At 44.4% G+C, this 21,072-nt stretch overlaps 1 protein-coding gene across 1 annotated transcript in view; it reads left to right on the forward strand.

Annotated features, from left to right (window-relative positions):
* The window catches only part of LOC121627685 (receptor tyrosine-protein kinase erbB-4-like), a 247,084-nt gene that overhangs the window by 155,004 nt on the left and 71,008 nt on the right, over positions 1-21,072 (forward strand). The window contains exon 3 of the mRNA XM_041966711.1: positions 2,968-3,154. Within this exon, the coding sequence (XP_041822645.1) occupies positions 2,968-3,154 (187 nt within the window). The remainder of the gene's footprint in view (positions 1-2,967; positions 3,155-21,072) is intronic.

Genomic DNA, 21,072 nt, shown 5'->3' on the forward strand with positions numbered 1-21,072 from the left:
CACCCGCAAGGCAGCAGTGGGCAGCATCTCCAAGTACTATCCTTCATCTTCTGTGTTTGTGTTTCTGAAACTGAGCGCAGTTGTGATGCGGCAGGAGGGGAAATGCAGGTGCTTGTGTTTACTTCCCTCCGGACCTCCCTCCTCCTTGTTTCCCTGCTTCCTCCCTCCTCCAGCACAGAGGAATGCAGATAAATATTGATCTCGAAAGCTTTCAGAAAGAAAAAAAAAACAATTTATGGCAACAGAAGGAAATTAAATAGTGTCAAAGCAAAAGAAAATTACTGAGAAAGGGCAGAGTAATCCTTTAATTTAATTAGGTAAATAACAACAAAAAAAACCCTGTCTGAGTCTGTTTTTTTCTTTCTTCTGCCCGCTCTCTCCCTCTCTCCCGCTGGAGGGCTTTCCTGCGGTTGCTAAGCAACAGGGAAACAGTTTTTCTTTGGTTTTGCCAGCGGGTCCCGGAGGCTGGCTGGGAGAAGAGGGCACAGTGGAAGCACTGTGGAGTCTGCCAGCAGCCGAGTGCATGCCTACAGCTGGGTCGGGTTGCCTCCCCCGTTCGCAGTCATAGCACCCCTGGTAGGCACCTGGGGGTTACGGCGCAGTTAATGATAGCCGGTGAGCTCATGAGGCACCCCGGGCCCCCCAGCAGTAAACAAGGGGGTCACGGCGGAGTCAAAGTGATGAAACGGCATGACTTCCGACCACGGGGCCGGATCAACAAGCCCCCAGGTGAAGAAAGCCTCGTCTGTGCTTTTTAGACGCCACACATGTTGCATGGAGTTGCATAAAGTTCCACGAACTGTGGAACAAACAGAAAAAAGAAAAATCACATGACATATTTGACAGAAAATGATTTCACCAAGGGGTTCTTGACAGGCAGTGAAGTACCTCACAATAGAAATCCTTTTTACAATAAGTATGCTAATCAAAGCCTCTGCTGAAATAGATTCTACTTCTCTTTTATTATGTTGTTCTTTCTCTCCTCAGGTGATTGACACATTGTAATCTTGCTAATAAGCACCTCTACTGTCTGTTTCCTTCCCATTGTGTTCGCGTTACAATAGGCCAACTTGGCAGGTGCGTGTGTTTGCTGAGCGCTCGATATAGAAGCGAGTCTCAGTTACGGAGCATTATCCGGAAATGCAGGCACTCCACATGCTGCGTGCCGCCTGTCAGTCTCCACTCACGTCCCCCAGGGGTCAGCAGCCAATCAAACCTCGCATTACTCATTCCCTCCCTCTCTCCTAACCAATCATCTGGCCTGTCTCTGGTCATTAGGGTGTCTCTGTCGCTGCCCGTTGCTGCAGAACCGCCGTGCCCTCTTGATGAATATTTAAAATGCATGTAAATGGGAATTTTTTATTTGATGACCATTAAGAGTTTGGGAGCATCAGTGTTGTGTTCACTGGTGGGAAGCCGGTGAGGGATTAAATCTTTGACACTGCACCAGTGGTTCCTGTGCAGAGGAAGCTGGAAGCTATAGGGAGATTATAGAAATCTCTGCATGTCTTGACACCCACTTGGTGACGCCTAAAACGTCAAAACAAGCAGCTGTTGACAGTGTGAGCACCGCATTTTGAATTCCCAAAAAAGAAAAAAAAGGCCACAGGAATAAAAATCTGCTCCTGCCAACTGCTGCAAACGATGCCTCCATTGTACAAGTCAGCGTTGAGCCATGTAAGAAGATCTATCTCCCACCCACCCCCTCCTCACTTTTAAATGTAGTGTTCTAATTAGGCTTGTCAGTGGTGGTCGGTAGAATGTGTCAGCACTGCATTTAACAGCTGTTGTGTGTGTGCATTCGGCAGCTTTTCCATGTGTCTATAAGTAAGCTCGGGCTGCTGTTGAACGGATGAATATTGCATGGCCAAGACGTGTTTGAGAAGACGCACGCATACAGTGCAAGCACGGCGCCGTGCTCGATTGATCTGTAGGGCGATCATCTGTTAATGTGATAACTGTGATTTGTTGACTTTTAACTATGGTTCATTTTAACTAATTTTATTTTATTTTTTTTACTTTCCTGGAGAGTTTTGCGATAAAAATATTGAAAAACTAAAAGTGCTCGCCTTGGCCCCATCCTTCAGCCTGCATGTGCAGTTGAATTAATTTGCCTCATCAAGTGCGTAATACAGAGGTAATCAGCCTGATTTTTAGTGACTTTTGAGAAGGTCAATTGATGCACGATGAGGCAGACAGTTAAGTGCTGCCATGCTCTTCAGCAAGGCACTCAGCATTCATATTATGTGTGTCTGACTCAGGTATTCTGCCAGGGTCTATCAGCTCGAATAGATGGCAAATTATTTTCCCTTTGTTTAGTTTTAGGTCTCTGAGGTATTCAGTCACACCTGATCGAGACTGCCCACATGATGCCTTTAAAATGTAAGATGTAAAATCAAATGAAACAAGCCTGATTTCTGTATTTGGATTTGAAATGAATGGCTTCTAAGGTGCGATCACTTGCTGGCTTGAGGAGCGTCGTGTTTGCGGGTATCATGGCCTCTCAGGCCTTAAAGAGCAGCAGAGAGACTAATCAGATGAGAAGTGTAATCAGCCTGCAGTCGAGCTGACATTTTTAATCATTTCAGACTGTATGTCCAAAGTTTTCGTGAGCTTGACATTTCAAAATGCAAATAACATGCTCCGTGCACAGAAAGTGAAAGGAACGCGTCGCCGGCTTCAGTGTTTTCCTTGAGTGAGACTCACGGCTGAAAAAAGGCAGTTTGGAGTTGGAGGCAAAGATCTGGATTTCAGGGTGAAGAGCTGTGTTTTCACTCGTGCTCATCCCCAGCAACTCTTTAGATTAGACGTCAGTCACATGACAATCATTTCAGACAAAGAACTTCAGGTTTTTGTTTTGTGAATATGCAAAATCAAACTATCCACAGTGGACAGCCTTTTTTCTTTGAAACCTGTTGCCATCAAATGTAAGCCTCACTCGACATAATCTTTTTTTTTCCCATGCAGTCAATCAGAGAAGTGACCGGCTACGTGTTGGTGGCTCTCAACCAGTTCGACTACCTGCCGCTGGAGAACCTCCGGATCATCCGAGGCACCAAGCTGTACGAGGGTCGCTACTCTCTGGCCATCTTCCTCAACTACAGACGGGACGGGTACTACGGCCTGAGGCAGCTGGGCCTGCGCAACCTCACAGGTCAGAGCGACTGCATAAGTGGCAGCACGTCTAAAGACATGCTAAAGACATGAGCGAAACTCTCCTGTCGCTTGCTCTTTCATTTCGGTTCCACTCCTGGGAGGCAAATTAAGCAAATAAATCAGATTAAAAGACTATTTTGCTGCATCAAAGCACCTCCAAATCACATATATTTTAGGATAATTATGATAAATCATTGGAGAAAAACTATTTTTTTCAGCAATATGAACTCCCTCAGATGAATTACACCAGCTTTTAGTGATTTAGGGACACATTTTTTTCAGCATCCTGCAAAATACATTGCCATTTCCCGCATAAATGCCTGTGTTTGACTTGTTTTCACACCCACATGTACAGATTTAATAGGGCCTTTTTAATTAAGTCACAAAATTGGAACTCAACTTTTGAAGCTACATATCTGCCACCCTGGCAAATTAATCATCTGGGTTGCTGTATAGAGGGATCAAATGTCTAAGTCCTATTTTCCCGTTAATTACATTTTTGTTTACACACTGAAAAATAGGCTTCTTTTCAAGGAGTTTCTCAAAGTGGTTGTGTTATGTTTTATGTAACAGCTGTTCTTCTTTTCTCGTCATGTGAGAGGGCAGAAGCTGGAGTGGATTGTTTGGAAAGGGTAGCTTTTGTCTGCGTTATTGTTACAGGTCCCAGGCTCGGTGACCACGATACCAAAAGATATGAGACCAATCTGGAAAATAAGGGAAGACTCTGAGCACAAACGACAGGAGTACTCGTTTCTTTCTCCAAACTGCGTCTAACCGGAAGTTGGTCCGCATTAGGCAACCGGGAGCACATGACAACAGTACCTGAGGTTCCGCTTTTCTTCTCTTATTTAGTTACTCAACTTTTTTAATTTCCCTTTATAGAGGATAACGCATATAAAACGAAAAAAAATACAATTTATTTATTAATGTGACCTACACAGTTATATGAAAATAAGGCTGGCTCCTTATATGAAATACTCAATGTGGTATATGAAATACTAAATGTGGTATATGAAATACTAAATGTGGTTACCCATTTTAGGAGTACCACATTATCTTGGTGGCAGGCCTTTGAGTCGTGACCTCGACATCAGTTCATCTTTGCCATTTTGGCGCAACCCAGTGGCGGAGTGACCTTCCAACTCCGTCAGAAAAACACAAGTGCTGTCTGCTGTGAGAGCCTTTAAAGTAATCATTTAAAAGTACCTGCTTCGCCGTCCTCCTGCCGAATCACATCTCCTTTTGCTGCTCTCCAAATAGCCACTTTCCTCATTAGCTGTGTAAATGACATGTGTGACTCTCACATGTTGAGCTGCTGCTTGCTTCTTTCAGCCGTAAGGTGCCAGGTGTTGCCTTTTTCTCTTTGCCGTTAGCATCAACTCGAGCCGTTGTAGGAGAAGCACTGGCTAAGGGGCAACTGTCACATGCAATCTGAGCAAATCAGTGGAGCTCGGCCGTAGGGTCGCTCGTACTTTTACAACATTTACAGCTCTGTTTTTTTTTTTGTTTTTTTTTTTGTACTCTCTAGAGTGACAGGGACAATGGTAAACAGAGAAAAGCTATGATATGGGATCACGGTCAGGGATGAAAATACAAGCGTTCCAAGAAAATATGACAGTGTCCAAGGCTGTATGAGACAGTGCCAGAACTTGAGGGAACGTGCTCAGTGTTTGAACATCAAGTCCAGTACAGTGTGTCAGACATGTTGAGAAAATACGCCTTTTCCAGACTCTGTACGCCGTTTACTGTCTCTTTCATCTTGTCGGATTTTGGAGGAAATGTGCTGGATTTCTTCATGGCAGAAGAACAGGGAGAGAGCACTGTTCTTCCAGCGTGACTGGAGCTAAATCTCTTGGAGCATCGCGCGGTGGCTAATGGAAAAAATCATGTCCAACACGTATGTCCTCTAAAGTACAGCCAAAGAACAAAGACAAAATGCACGAGAAGCTGCCAGTCCTGCTGAAAATTTCCTCAAGGTATCAGATGTAATTTTTTAGGCCTTTGATGTAATGGTTTTGCCGAGGAGATGCCTGAAACAAGGAAAGGGTATAAAACTGAACACAATTCCACCATGGACCGAGCACGTGGGATGCGCCCTAAACTGCCAAGCCACCAGGACGCCTCTGCTGTATCCCCCTTTGTTGTGTTTTGCCTGAGGCCTCTTCTCTGGCATCGATCTGCATGCTTCACACTGCTCTCCTGTGGGCATTGCAATTTATCTAACATCCATCCATTCCTGCTGCACTGTCAGACGTTTCACGGAGGAGCCAAATTAAGTCCAGTGTGAAACAGAGGCCGCCCTGGACCAACCTTTTCGGAGAAGGGGCACAAAAACAGCAAATGTTCCAGGAGCACGATAAAATCTCGCACGTCGATACATTGATGAGAAAATCCATCAGTGTTGAGAAAGGCGGACAGCAGAAATTCGTCTTGGGCTCTCATGCCGTTGACTTTGCCGTGGTGTTTATGTGATTGATGCTCGGGGATCAAACAGTGATCCATATTAAAGTGCATGACAGATTTAGTGTAATAAGCTTCGTTTTATGGAGTCTGAACACAGTGATAAAGGACTCCTGAGAGTTTTAAGGGCATGCTGACACCTTAAGCTAGTAAAGCAGTCGAGCGCCTCCATTTTGACCACCCTTGGAAGAAAGGGAGGCCAAGTGGACCTTTAATCCCTGTCTGACTCATGGTAACACATGAGTTATTCTTTCTACAATGGACATCTCATGACTTTCTCTTGTCAAACTCAGCTTTTCTTCTCCAAACCAAAGACCAATGCTAGACTGCAAATAGGTTTGGCTGAAAGGATCATAAAGTGCGTGCAGAATGTCACCCCCCTCGGCGAGGTTGGGCTTTATTTTAGTTCTTCCTTTCCCTTTATTTCGGGAGAAGTGTGCTCACCTGTGCTCTGAAGTTGCTTCCCCTGCGGTGAAAATGTCGCATGATCAGTGTCCTCCCTGAGCTTCCGGGAACAAGGCAGTGGTTCAGAAAGGTGCTGTTTTCTGCCTTACAGGATGACCAGCCAGCGTGCAGCAAATTTTGTGCGAGGATCAGGATGTTTTTCTTTATCTAGCTGGAAAAGCACAGGGAGAATGTGAGTGAGGTATCTTCAAATGATCCTTCCTGGGTGCAGTGAGGTATTCCCTGCATTATTTATGTCCGCGATGCATAATCTGCATCTCCGAATTGATCTTATTTTCGTGAAACTTTTTGGAGACAGTGTTGATCCTCTGAGGCAGAATTTACCTCTGCTTCACCGCTGTGATTCAGGCTCTCCACCGGCCCCCCTGCCTGTCTGGCTGGCACCCCACACATCTCCTGTTTTAGCACATACTCGGGATGGGTGCCTCACAACGCTGGCCTTTAGCCCATACCGTCTGATCCCAGTGCACCCCAACGATGCAATTAAGCCAGATCCGACCATGCATATGGATCAGTGCTGTTCCTCTTGATTCCCTCCACTCCTCTGCCTGGGACAAAAAGGAATATACGGTGAATTCAGCTCACCATTTCGCCAGCAGATTATTCTCCCCTCCTAAAGATGATATGGAAGCCACATGCACATTTGCTTAAATTCGTGTACGATGAACTGGACTTGTTTGTCATTAATTTTGCAGCCTACCACCATGTCTAGAGGGGATGTACAGTACGTGTCCGGGTGAGAATATATTCAGCATTTCTCGCAGCAATACATTAAGCAACCGCTTCAGTGCTGCTTTATCCCTCTGTGGATGTACTGCACAGTGGGAGTCCACGGAAAGCATGGAATTCAATTTGGCTGTGGAGGCGGCATACATGCAGCCGTGCATTTGTTTTTGTAAACTGTGTTAAAGATACTCCTCTGATATGGACTTGTTCAGCCTCAACCTATGATGCTCCTGCAGCTCCTTGTAAGCCTTAATAACCTATAACACATATACACAACACATGCATCGACAGCCGTGTGCATACATATAGAACGCCTCACTGGACACTGCAGTGCTAATTACCCCGTGCTGCACAGCAGTGGTGATAATAACCGCCATGAGACTCTCAGAGCTGATGAGGTGGCGTGTATGAAATGGTATTCAGAATCTGGAGTCCCCCTCGCTTCCTTTGCTTAACTTTTGCTTTTGTTTGTGAGCTTTTATTTTTGACTTTTTTTTTCTATCCTGTGAAATTGCCCATTTGGATGGGCGCCAAATGGCTCAGCATGCCCCAAAGAGAGCTCTGACTCCAACTTCCCATCTGGCAGCAGTGCCCCGCAACCCCCTCCCCACGCTCGTGTGCAGAAAGCAAAGCACCAGCTCTTGCCATCCCCTTTCCTCTTCCAATAACCTCTCTGCCTTTCTCACCTGTTTCACTTTCCTTAAGGCTCACTGGGACTGCAGTGACACTGCTGTGGCTTCGCAGCCAGGAAGCAACCTAAGCATCCCCTAATTTAAGGCTAATGATTTTCCACTGCTGTCTCACTAATTGCAGCGTTTTTGTGAGTATTTTGAATGCATTTAGGCCAAATTACCAACAGCAGTTGCTGCTGAGATGAATTGATTAATAGACTTCATTATCATTAACCCCGTGTGCATCTTCATTTTTTTAGGGCATGACTATTGATTCGCCGCCTCGTGAGCACCCTCAGCAGTTTCTCGATTTCACAGTGACTCCGCTCGGCTAAATCAGCGAGACAAATGGAGCTCTGTCTTCATGATTTAGGAGATTTGCAAAGTGATGATGGGAGGGAAGCAAAAGAACTGTGACCAGATCACACTGATATCTACAACAGCGTCAAGGCATGTATTTATAGATTAGACTTCATTATATGAGAATCTGAAATACGAAAAAGTCTCACGCAAGTTAGATTTTCTCAGCGACTGAGAATTACCAATATATATATATATTTTTTTTGTAAGTGTTACTTTCAGAAGTGTCATAAAGGCTGAATTTGATCTGTACAGTAAATCCCCTCAGTGGAGAGTATAAAGATCCAGCACATCAAAGATATTATACCCTCTGCTTATTGGAAAAAAGGGCACACACCTAAAAGGAGAATCTCCCAGCACTGCGGCTCACATGAAGGCAGCTGACTGATGTTGCCTCTTTATGCGTCCGCGCTTGCCTCCATTTTCAACTTTTTTTCACCTCATGTTCATCTCAAATTGGCACTTAAGAGGGATCCGGCTTTATTTACACACATTTCACTCACAGGTTCGATGAAAAAATGCACAATTCCCTCCTTGTGAAAAAGAAATGGGGTGGAAAGGAACCATGATAATTTTGTTTGGAATTTGTGTATTTTTTTTAAACTGCTTCCAAGGCCTCTTTTTTTAACACAAAGCTTGCGGTATGATCTCCAAAAAGTGGTGTAATTACATAAAGATCAAATAGAGCAAAAGCGGCTAATGCTAATACCCGCGCTCACTCCGGACTGCGAAGAGGAAGAGGGAGAGTAGAGGGATGGGGCCCATTAATAATGAATTCAGTGTCATCATTAAGGCGCCAAATGATTAAAACATATCTCCCAGCTTCAAACGCTGCTTTTGCTAGCCCAGAAAATGCTGCAGTTGTGGATGTGCAAAGCAAGCGAGCCCTTCAGTGTGCTTGTGAAATAAAGTTTTGCTTTTTTTCTTTCATCTTTACCCCCCTTTTTTTGGAAGTGTTGAAGCACTACAGCACCAGTATTTCCTTTTGAAAACAAAACAAAACAAAAAAAACACTCCAAAGTTATGTAATGCAGTGCAACCCACAGATCTGCAGAGATGCTTCATAGATATGAACTTCCATGCCGAGCCAGGCTGGAAGTCATCTTTGTTGCACGTAACTGAGTCCTCTCCGGTGGGTTGTCACCTGGAAAAAAATCGAGCCCGGCCAAAAGAGCCGCAATAACCTGCCGCTTGTTGCTGCTCAGTGTCTCCCCTGAAGAGCAGAAAAGATAACACAGCAAAGCACATCTCATTGAAAACAGGTGACATTCATTGACATGCAGACTCACAATGGGATGCCATGTCTGACTCCACTGTTTATTTTCTCATCTCTTTATTTCCCTTTCTTTTCACACTCTTGCACCCACAAGTCATTGTAATGCCATGCCCGGCCTCAGTTTTATCAGTGTTGTGCTGTCAGACACTGCACCGCCGCTGGTGTGTTTTGTTTAAATCCTTTGACGAGACGACCCAGGGGGTTTGGGGTTTGTCTCCATTAGTGGCTGTGGCATGTCTGGAAGGAGGGCAAAATGATCTCTAATAGAATGGTAATAGTCCCCCAGGGCAGTGTGTCTGCTGCCCTGTGCACCATTCTTTGATGTTAAGGTTCACTTCCACTGGCTGCAGGTCAGTATCAGCTGACCCTGGTTAGCTGAACTTTGTACACACCTGACAGAACCCCCTGTGTCTGGTAATGGTCCGTAATCCATAATTCTGTCTAACATAGCAGGTGGAAAACCTCCCAACTCCTCCCCCAGTCCTAACAATATCAGCAGCTGATATGCTAAGATGCACAGATGGATGCACTTTGACTCAGAACCTGCAGGTGGATGGTTGATGGAGGAGAAATGCTTCATAAACCATAGTTACAGCTCAGTCTTTTCAGGTGGAGCAGCACTGATGACTTCAACAGAAAGCCGGGCAGCACGCTCAAAATGTCTCCTTGAAACAGCTCAAAACCTGTGATTTCATCACGTCACGCCCCAGACTAAATGTAAGGTTTAGTCTGGGGCAGGAAGGCCAGGAGGTTCGGATGGGGAAGTTCTGCCTGAAAAGCTAATTTCATGATAAGAAGTACTGAAGCTTTGAATGGCACTCACATGAAATATTGGCAACTCAGATATTTATGAAATACATTAATATATTCATGCATATATCACAAATGTGGACATACAAAAGTGAAGTAAGACAAAAAAAAAATAGCCTGGAAAATTATGGAATGAAAGGATAACAAGTTAAAGTCAGACACCTGTTAAGATTTCTTGTAAAAACAAAAACAGGCCTCCTGCCTGATCAAACTCAAACTCCCCAATTCTGTTTGGAGTGAAAGTGGTGCGCGGTGAGGCCGAATGAGTCAGCGTTTCCACCCCAGCGGTCCCTGGAAATCCCACCTAATCAAACCAAATAACCGCAACTTCATCAGACTTGCTCATTAGAGCTGAATTCATCTAATCGGGAGATTAGAATTACTTGTGACCAGACTCTTGTGTTCCACTTTTTTAAATGATCCGAGCTACAAGCTGCGAGCACCGTTTTGCCCTTTAATAAAGTGAAACTTCAACTTGTGTAATTCGGGCATCAACCGAACGGCCTCTGATGTTTTCAGAGAGATCACAGGACGTCAGTGCTGTGTCAAAACCGTTCTCACTGACTGAGAGAGTATGTGTTTATCCACAGTTCGGGGGAATTGGTTGACCACAATTGGTTGTGAAACCCATTTGATAACCCACCAACTGCATGTCATCAGGCTAAAAACAAGGCTGACAGTGTAATTATATTCAAAGCAGCTGCTCGTTTGTGTGGCCGTGAGGCACATGCAGCACTCCTGACATATTCGCATGCTTCAAGGAAAATGAAAGGTGCACGCTTTGCGCTGCGCCCGTCCACATCTTCTCTCCAGGCCTCTGCGAGATGCTTGACTTTGCCGAGGTTTTAATGACATTTTTCGGCGTGTTATTCTTCGAGTGCCCCGCCTCAATCCAGGCCCCTCTTGAGATCTGTCCACTCCAAACTCCAAATCCATTAGAGTGTCTGAGCATAGCCCATCATTACCGCTGATGAATGTGTCCGTCCGCAGCGACTCTTGAAGAAGTCATAAGGTAGAGTCGGGAAAAGGGAGGAGTGGAGTCATGCTGGACTGGCTCGCAGAACCTCACACTAAATATACTGTAGAACCAGATGGAGGCAATTTACCGGTCATAGCTGATTTGCTGGTGTGTGTGCCGGTGTGTCCCAAATTACCCGAGTGGAGGGATGAGTGCTGCAGCTCTGTGCCAGCAAATGACAAATTGCCCATTTAGCCCATTGTGGGTGTCAGTTTTAATGCAGAGGGTTAGCACTGTTTTCGACACTCCTTAAGCATGAAACTATGTAATGAGTCAGATTTGAATTACAAAACGTGTCAGACGAGCGGCGTCTGTATGCGGGTGCGCTGCAGGCATCCAAGCACACACATATTTAGGCTCTATAAAGCAGAGGTCCTCACCTACATTTGTCCAAGGGCCCAGCTTTCAAATAAAAAAGGCCTAAAAGCCCATATCAGTGTGAAGAGACTCCTAAAAGACACATAAATCCATATTGATAACTAGATACTGAGCTAGAGAATGCTCTTAGGCGTCCTGCCAAGGAGGAAGTCAGGGCTCAACACAAAACCCACAGTTCAGCTGCCAGTGATTGAATCCCAATCGAAACAAAAAACTCTTCAGGATCCCAAGAATGCTCAGGAACTCAGCACAACAGTGAGCCAAAATAAACCCAGGTGACACCTCTCACATCTAACTCCAAAGTTACCTTGCAGTGCGCCGCTGTCGGCTCCAGGGGACGTCCAGCCTGGAGCTGAGCGGCGTTTGATGGTGGGTCCATGAGTAGCGAGGGCGGAGCTGGACAATAATCCCGTTCTGTAGAACAGGACTTTTTGCCACTGGGTTGGCAAAGAAACTGATGATCGCTCTCAGGACAGGCTCTTCGACTGCTGAGTAACATTAGAGGTTCACATTTTCTGAATTCGTGAGTACGGGACGGGAAGCTTTGGCGGACCGGACGTGGCCTGCGGGCCGCCAGTTGCCGATCGCTGCTCTCAAGGAACCTTTTCCCTTTTGGTTTCCTGACACGAGAGTGGACATTTAATAATAGCCCACATTTCAAGTTATGAGCAAAGCTGCTCAGCAGTTTTACTGTCTTGATGGCTCCCCCATGGTCCATTCATAGCACCCTCTAAATTTTAGTTTGATGTTCCAAGCTTGGGCAATTGTACCAAAACACTATTTCCAGCACAATAACAGAGCCGGGAGTGGACCAGCTGTCGAGGTAACTCCACTGTAAAACAACTTATCACCGCTGTTGTCGGAAAACAACATGGGGCAGCAATTCTGGGGTTGTTTGTACTTTGAGACCGAACCCGGCAATTTATTTGATGAGTGAGTTGCTTGACCTCTGGGTCACTGAGACCTATTAAAAGCTCGGTATAAAACTTCAGAAACACATGACTGGTAAAAGTACTTTTTTTTTTTTGCAGAACTGTGGCTTTTTTCGAGCTTTTGATTTTAATTGATTTTCAAAGCTGGCCAGTTTCCTAAAAAAAATAAAAACTCAAGTGCTTGTAAACTACATTTTGTTTCATTCTTAACAAAGTGTTCATAGCTGGGCGTGAATGGATTCGCCATTAACCCCCCCCCCCCCCCCCCCGCCAACGCATTCCCGCGTATCATTGTTGATCATTGACGACCACTGCCGTTTGTTCCCTTGATTAGCATTCTGCTGCGCTCTCGTCTCTTTGGCTGGCTCTTTTGTTTGCCTGCGCTGATTGGAGGGCCTCTGGTTAATTTAGATGCAGGGAAGCGGTGACAGAAGAGGGCTTATTAGGGCCGTGAGCCCATCCCGCCTTAAGTGCAGAGTCTCCAGTTCCATTTTCATTTGCCTCCATTATTGAATTTGCTGGCTTCTCATTCGCCCTGATTGCATTTTGTGTCACCTCTAAAAAAAAAATATGTACAAAAATCAGCCTCCCCTCGAGGTGCTGTGACAGTCAGAGGGGAGACTTACATTATGAGGCAGGCGACAGTTTCGAAGCTGACACTCAAATACTCATGTTAATCCTTTTATTTTAATTTTAAAGGCTTTCTTTATTTATTATGTGGGAGCCAAACGTCTGTGGAAACTCTCCTAATCAGAATTGTTGTGCAACCTGTGTGCCTGTGGCTGCATTTTGGCAAGAGAAGGAAAGAGAGCGAGGAAGCTTACAAAAAAGAAAACAAGAGTGTTTATGTCTGTGTGTGTTTATGAGACAGAGAGGGAGCGTGACAGGTGGAGCAAGAGTGGGTGTAGGAAAAGAAGAAGAGTGATGGAAGGGATTCATTTAGCATCCATTCAAGCTTTAGAAGTAAAAAAAAAAAAAAAAACAGTGTCATCTCCGCCTCCACCTTCGAGCTGCCTCCTCCAGCACCTACATAATCTCCTAATGTGAAGCGTTTTTCATAAGGATTCATCGCAAAACAATATCATTCGAGACTGCGAAATTTAATCAGGGGCTTTAAAACACAATTATGGTTATCGGGGATGACGCGGCAGCGGCGCTCCGGATCGTGGGAGAGGAGGCGGGAGCAGGTGGAGGGGACCTCCCCCGCACTGTCTGCGCCCTGACGCTCCTCTCCCATTTGTCACCGAGCACAATATCTCTTTGGCTGGCAGGGCTAATAATGGAGAAGTGGGGAAACGGGACTCTGGAGACCCACCTCCGCCTTTCCGTGAAGATCAGATAAGTTCTCCTCAAGTTGGAGGCCCCTGAGCCACTGTGGATCTGCTTGTAAGGACTGGATCATTTATAAAACACAGCGTGCCCCTTTGACGGCTTTTTAAGCGCGTGAATAATGCAGCTCTTTATGAAAACGTGCAACCGCCGGAGCAAGACGTGTCTCCTGCCGGAAAGAAACGCCACAGTACCCACTTTGCACTTTGAAAAGTTCATTTCATTTCGGCCACTTCGCAGCACTGAACCCCCGTTATTGTTTTTTTTTTTTTGTTTGTTTTTTTTGCTGATGCTTTGCTTTTCCGTGCCTCGAGGCGAACTAGTTGCCATTTTCTGTCTCTATTATCTCGCCGATCTGCAGCCATTTATCTACCAGCGGCTTGTTTGCAGTCTGGAGACTTAACAGTTATTCATGGGATTTGAGAAGTCGTTTTCACTTAAGCAGCTACTTTCTCAACAGCCTCTTTTTTTTTCCTCTCTTTAGAGTAAACATGCTTGGAGGCACTGTACATTGGAGTGCTTCACAATTAAACACAGAGGGCTTCCTCAGGGATTGACTGCTTGTTTTCCAGTCATGTTTTTACCTCAAATTGTTGGGTTTCTCAGTCTTACTGTAAATTGGCTGAGCAGAGAAAATCCACCACTAAAGTTTAATTACGGGTAGTTTGATTTCGGCCTGATTTAGCAGAAACAACCACACACACACGCTCTGCTCCGACGCACCCACGGCGCCGCTTAACAATCCCATTCGTCCACACACGAACTTCCTCTCCTGATTCAGAATTCCCGCTTGCAACACTTGTATGCGTGTGTCTTCTTCTTTTTCTCTCTTTTCTTTTAAGCAGGACATCTCTTTGTTCTCTTTCTGCTTGAGTGCAGTTCATTCAACACAGTGCATCATGGGCATTCCAGCCATAAGATGAAAGAGACTTTTACACCAGCGCGGGGAACTCAGTTCTTTATTGTTCCCCCGGTTCGACTGATCCTGCTGCAGCGCTGTCTCGTTGCCTCGTACATGTGTGTGAAGTTCAAAGTGCTGTGTGGCAGCTTGAGTTGATGGGCTGTTTTTGTCTTATTTTCTTTCTTTCCTGGTTTTGGAGGACTAAGCTTTTTGGAACAGTCATTTCTATAGATGTTTACGCTAAACACATTATTATCTGAGAGAATTTGTTGCTCAGGACAGCTAAAAGAACTTCAACACAATCTCTCTGCCTCCCTGTTTCTCGATCTTTACTTCACTGGCTCTCATGCGAGTCATTATTTCCCAGAGTCGCAGATTTGTTGCGGTTTCGGCGGTGTAATGTTCATCGGTGTTCCCTGAAGAGGTTGCACTCTAAGAAAATGAAGGCAATTTGTTTCATTCCCCACTTCAGCACCTTCTGTCATGCCAGCTGTCTGCGCTGTGTCACAGGCCACACAGAGCACCGGGAACTGATGCATGTAAATGGCTGCGAAGGGCTTACACACATACCGTAAATTCTCAAATAAAAGCCAGCCTGCAAGTGATGCCTTGGCCTGCTGGGTCCCCAATAAAGGTCACATTTTAAAAAATAAAAAAATAAAAATCACACAAATTGTGAGGGATGAAATTAATTGGCTGACATGCGAATAATTCACACTGCATTGATTCTGTGCATCATTTAGTTACTCCGAGTCTCCCTTTTTAACAAAAATTCTATTCTCACTCACTAATCTACTCCATCTGGTTAAAACTGTATTTCTGTTAAGATGCTGTCAGTGAGACTCAACACTTCCTCCAGAAGTTTCACATTAAAAGCATCTGATCTAAAATATGGTCAAATGTGCTTGTAGACCTGGGAAATTAGAAGTTAAAGCCTGTTTGTAATACTAGCTTGTTTCAGATGAAGCTCAATAAATGTATGTATGCATGAGGAAGAACATTAACTTTCCATTAATTGGCGCTACAGTGGAGATTGCAGCCTTTCTATAAAGGCTCCACTTTTTTTTTTTTTGGAAAACAAAAAAGGAATAATATTACAAGCCGCTTCCCTGGGGACTCTCTGCATTTCTCTCTCAAGCTCTCAGTGATTAATTGGCATTTAAGAGGTAAAGCTTCAGCTTAACTCTCCAGCTCTGCCTACAAATGGGAGGCTTTATCAACCTAATGCAACAAAGCTCCAAGATGCTTTTTTGCAGCTGGACGGGAGCACACGTTTATCACACGGATTTTGTGTGAAGCGCTGCACATGTTCACATGAGAATTTTAGAGGTACTTCATCATGCAATTGCAAATTGCATCGCATCTCAGGGCTTTCCCGAGTTTGTGTGTCGGTGTGGCTTGAGGAAAAGAGGGCACCACGGTGGAAAGAAAGAGTGATCATCTCGATCTCTCTGTTCCCCGTGCTCAGCAAGTCAGCCCAGCACTGGAGTGAGAAAGTGCATTTCATTCGGGAGGGGATGGGTGGGTCTGAGGGGTGGTTGCGGGGTGGAGGATGACAAGGCTGGAGAGATGATCCTAATAAAAAAGAGCAGAGTGGATGGCCCGAGCGCACTTCGCTTGAGTTGTGTGATATGTGACACGCCCGCCCCCGAGACAAGACAATAACGGCAAACGCATGGACTCATCAGTCGAGGACGGATCACTATTACGGCCTTATTCATCAGCATAATTAGGGAGAGAAAGAGATGTGGGACAAGTGGCTAGCAGCACTGATGAAAGCTCATCAGCAGGCTCCCTATGGAGCTATGGCCACTGATTGGTGCTGGGGCCATCATTGCATTGAAACTACTTGAAAATAGGGGCTGTTCGCTGTGCTGAACGACAGTAAAATGAACTTAATTGGTCTGAAAAGGCAGCTTGGCACAGGGATAATTTTTGCTTCCTTAACAATCTATGCACTGATTGGCCTGTTCTGTATTTTGAGGATGTGTGACGCACAATGCAAATGAATATTTCAAAGAAATCTTATACCACATTATCTCTCCAAATTTTAGTTTTTTGATTTAACTCCTTTCAAAATCGGTCGCTTTTTTTTTTCTAGCTCCAGGTCATCACTCAGGGGTCGCAGGGACATTGTCAGGGTACTCTGACTCCGTCTTTGCGCTCCAATGTCAGTGATCGCCAAATTAAAGCCTATGCTGGTCCCACTGTTTGTTCTGTGCCAAACCGATTGCAAAATGTTTAATATAACTGTAATACAATGGGTGTGAAAAGGTTACTTCCTTATCCTGTTCCCCAACTTTATCAGGTTTCCTCAAGTGTGAAGTCATTAATTTAAGACCAGCGTTTTGCCCTTTAATCAGTTAATTTATCAACATTAATGGTAGCACACAGGCTTGTTTCAGTCCCGTAGCTTTATTTGTGTTCTGTGTAGCTCTAATCAGGAAACCATCAGAATGACTGGTGATAGATAGCTTTGTCTGATGATAAGAAAGGTGCAATTACATCCCAATCACCCAATAGGAAAGCGTAAAAATCAGTAGTTCACACTAAGTGCGTCCTATGAATTGGCAGCTGCGGGCGTGGTTTAGGTGTGACTATAGCTCCTGAAGAGGTTGGCGTAGATGCTGCTATAGCATCAGCTACATCAGAGCTGGAGACTATTTTGTCTATATGACTTATTGACCTGATTGGTTGAAGTGCCAAGCAGTTTCCATAGACCACTTTCCAGACGGTCCTGTCTAACAAAACCATCTGGCACATCAGGTTAATAGCAGCATCCCACAAGTAAATCAAAAAGCTTCCTTTCAAACACTTTAATGGCTTTGCCATTGAACACTTCTGCACCTGAAAGATCAATTTGTGTATGAGGACAACATGACACGATCACTTAGCAACTGGTCGGGAATAAATGCATGCAGAAGCAAACTCAGTTCTGACTGTGCCTTTAATCTTGTTGCAGGTCATCTGCTTGTTAAATGATATTGAAAGCAGGTATGAGAAAAAAAAGTTGGCCGCTGTCAAGTACCTGAGGGAAGGGGAGAATCGACGATATAGTCTAGCTGATTTGCTTGTGTTGATACCTTCAGACATCAACAGCAACAGCGTGTTAACCCTGGCAAGGCATATCTACTTTGTATCATATCTTTGTTTGCGATCATGCAGACTTTGTATGTGCACCCTTGTTTAACTCACCCCTCTTCCTACCTTAGCAAATGGTACGTTCCAGTTTAGATGAGGCTGAAAAGGCACAGGTGTGATTTGCTGTTTGTGATGGGAAGCAGGTTGCAGCTAGCTGTATCTGGGTTTCAGTTGTTAATTTCATTTTATTTTTCAATTGTTTTAATTAAATTTCCCCCACATAGGTGATTTTTCGCGATAACGCCCCTGTACATGGGGTTAAAATTGTGGCATTTATCGGATTTGATGATGTTGCAGTACACAGTAAATGCAGTGCCATTAAATAAAGTCATTTATTGATTTTTTCAGTTTCATATGACAATATTCTCATAATCGTCTTCTCCACCAGGGATCACTTCATATCCCACTGCACAGTTCAACATAAAATCTAATCTCTAATTCTACATGACAGTCCAACTTGCTTGGTGAGCTTTTTTCCCCTCCACCACAGCAAGACACTTTGTTTCACAGCCAAGATGTAGCAAAAATGCTCCACCAGAGACAGTCTTGAACCAAACATGACCTGAGCATATGGCAGCGGAGCCCTCAGCGGCCACATACACGCACAAAACGCCATCGCTGGGAACTTTGTCACCCAGCAAAGCACCCGGCGGAAATGACTGCTTTGGTCCAACATACAGACTATCAAAAGGGAAGATGTGAGCTTTCTGTTGTGTCAGATCAGTCCATTTAAAAGGCTGCAAGGTCCATCATGGCTTGTTTTTTTCAGTCAAGTGGCCATAGAAAACGCAGGAATTGAAAGAGGTGGTGAGGATTGTGATTAAATCAGCGATTACTTAAGCTGTTCCCAAAATAGCTCTTTTTTAGCTCAAATAATGTGTCTTTGGTAAACAGGAATTAAATGGCAAAAACTGCAATAGAGCTCCTTATGGCGGTGTAGAATTACTGCAAGCACTATGCCAGACACTCACAATGTTTTCCTTCACATGACACAGTAAAGGCTGAAATCTGCATCATGCGTGACCAACCAACAACCATTCAGGATCAAAAATAAAGCAGATTCAAACATTTCAGTGCAAAAGTTTAACGGAAGTGAATTTTTCAACACCTTCGATCTGAAGCAGTCTTTCCTGTAATGTTACACACTGTGTTTGTGAGTGTCATCAGGTCAAGTCTGCAAGCGTGCTGGCCTTCAGACCGCAGTTACTGCCATGTACTGTATATCAGTGCACGTTATTGTCCCTGGAAGCCATTAGTTCTCAACTTCTTTTCAGGCAGGCCCACAGCAAGGCTCAGCAGCAACAACAACAAAAAAATCTGAAATACTGTTGGTCAACTATTTCTCTCCATAGGTTGCGTTAGGTTTAATGCAATTTCCACAATATTCTGCAAAAGAAAATGTGTGTTTCTGTCCACTACTGTTATGTGAAAAGTAGGACTTTATTTGATACATAAAGATAAACATAAATAGAAAAATACATATTAAATTAATATGTATTTTAAAAAAAAGTTCCCCTAAAATATATATTTGATAAATAGATGCTTGCACACAACCACAGGTTGAATCCAAGTTCAATAATAAACTGATGACAATACAAAAAATGAATATTGTCATGCGCTTTCTCAAATGGTATATCCTGCCGTTCTCCAAAAAAAGGAACTTTAGATTCATGAAATCAAAATTTTGGCCATGTGTCTGATTGATTGTCTTAAAAATGAATTAATCATGCCAACCTAAAACATATTTTTTGTTATTTGTACTTCATGAGTAAGATTTTGGCTACAATTTTGCAAGCGTGGGAAAGTCCAGCCATTGTTGCAGCTCACTGTAAATTACAAAAGCAGTGAACACACCGCGCCACTTCCCATTTCTAGAGCTGCAACTCGAAAAGCTTTTATGAACAAATCACAAGGACATTACAGCCACATTACAGAGCAGCACCAGTAAAATTCAGCGTTGTCTATTTATGTAAAAGGTTTGGAAATTATTACTTTAAATAAAACATTTTATCATAATTAATTTTGTTAGACTTAGCAATAACCTCTTCCCCCTCTCCCCCACGCAGGTCTGTCCTCGTATCTCTGTTCCCTCCCTCTCCCGCTGCCCTCTCTATCTCTCACCCCTCCACCTCCTCTCCCCCTTTTCTCTGATGCAGGACAATAGCTTTTATGACTACCTCGTAATTCACAGCAGTGTGGAGGGTGAGGGGAATTAGGTGGGTGGGGGGGGTGTAGTGGCGGTTGGTCGGCTGTAGATCTCCCTCTCCTGATGGAAAGATCGAAAGCGTGGACGGGCGTTTGGGGGGGGGGCTGGAGAGGAGGGGAAAGGAGGGGAGGGCGGTGGCGCAGGACTGCCGCACCTTAATGAACGACCACCCGATACAGGCTTGTCATCCCACTCGAAGAGTTAGTGCCCTTGCCGAGATGGACAGAAGAGGTGGCAATTTGTCTTGCAGCGAGCACGGGGGGTCTGGACACAGGCACTTAAAAGAGCATTTGGGAGACTGCTGGGCGGGCTGGACAGAAAGACGGCTCCCCATAAAACAGCTAAATGGATTCTGTCTGTCATACCTTAAAGGCTTCAAGTGTAGAAATTATTACGGTACTTCAAAAATGTTTTGAATTTTTTGTTTGATTTTGCCGTTCTTAAAAGTCTTAAATGGCAAATCTTATTCATTAAATTTGGTACTTTTAACCATTTAACTCGTCATGAAATCATGCTTCCTATGTAGCTTCATGAATCATTCGTTCAGACGTGGTGTCTTTCCATCCTGGTATTCCCCATTTATTCCACTTCATTGAAGACCGTGTGACAGAAAGCTCAAATTTGAGAATGGAGTCACGTGTTCACACTGTAACGTTTTCTAACGCAGCCAGTTGTCACATCCCCAGTTCTGCTATTTTTGCAAATGTTGAACAAAACTCAAAGCCAAGCGACTATAAATCCTCAGCTCTTATCCAGCATGAAGTGAAAATACACGTTTCCCTAACAGACACCTGGTTTAGCCAGACTGCATCCTTGACCCCTTTTTCTGTTCCAAGTTGACTTTGCTGTTTGTTGGAGGATCTTTTGAGGACCAAAGTGGCTCTCCACAGCGGTGCCCTGTATTGCGTCAAGGTGACCTGAGGGAAATCAGACTATAATCCAGCGATGGGTTAAAGGAAACACACGCGTGGACACGTCTCCTTTAGATAATTCTATGCCCATTCAGCGTATTGTCAGTAAAGTCAGAAGTCTGTCCAACGGATGGCTGCTTATTCCATTCGTATTTTTAAAAAAGCATCAAAGCATTCTCTCAGTGTGGTCCACATATTATTTGAATGAAGCACAGCCTGTCCCCTTTTTCACTCACCATCCATGAATGTAGAACACCGCCCTGATAAATCGCCCATTGTGACGGGAACATGATTACATGAAGCCACGGCTGTAGGCCATTCAGCGGGCAGAC

The sequence above is a fragment of the Chelmon rostratus genome, chromosome 24, assembly GCF_017976325.1.
Source record: "Chelmon rostratus isolate fCheRos1 chromosome 24, fCheRos1.pri, whole genome shotgun sequence".
NCBI lineage: Eukaryota > Metazoa > Chordata > Actinopteri > Chaetodontiformes > Chaetodontidae > Chelmon > Chelmon rostratus.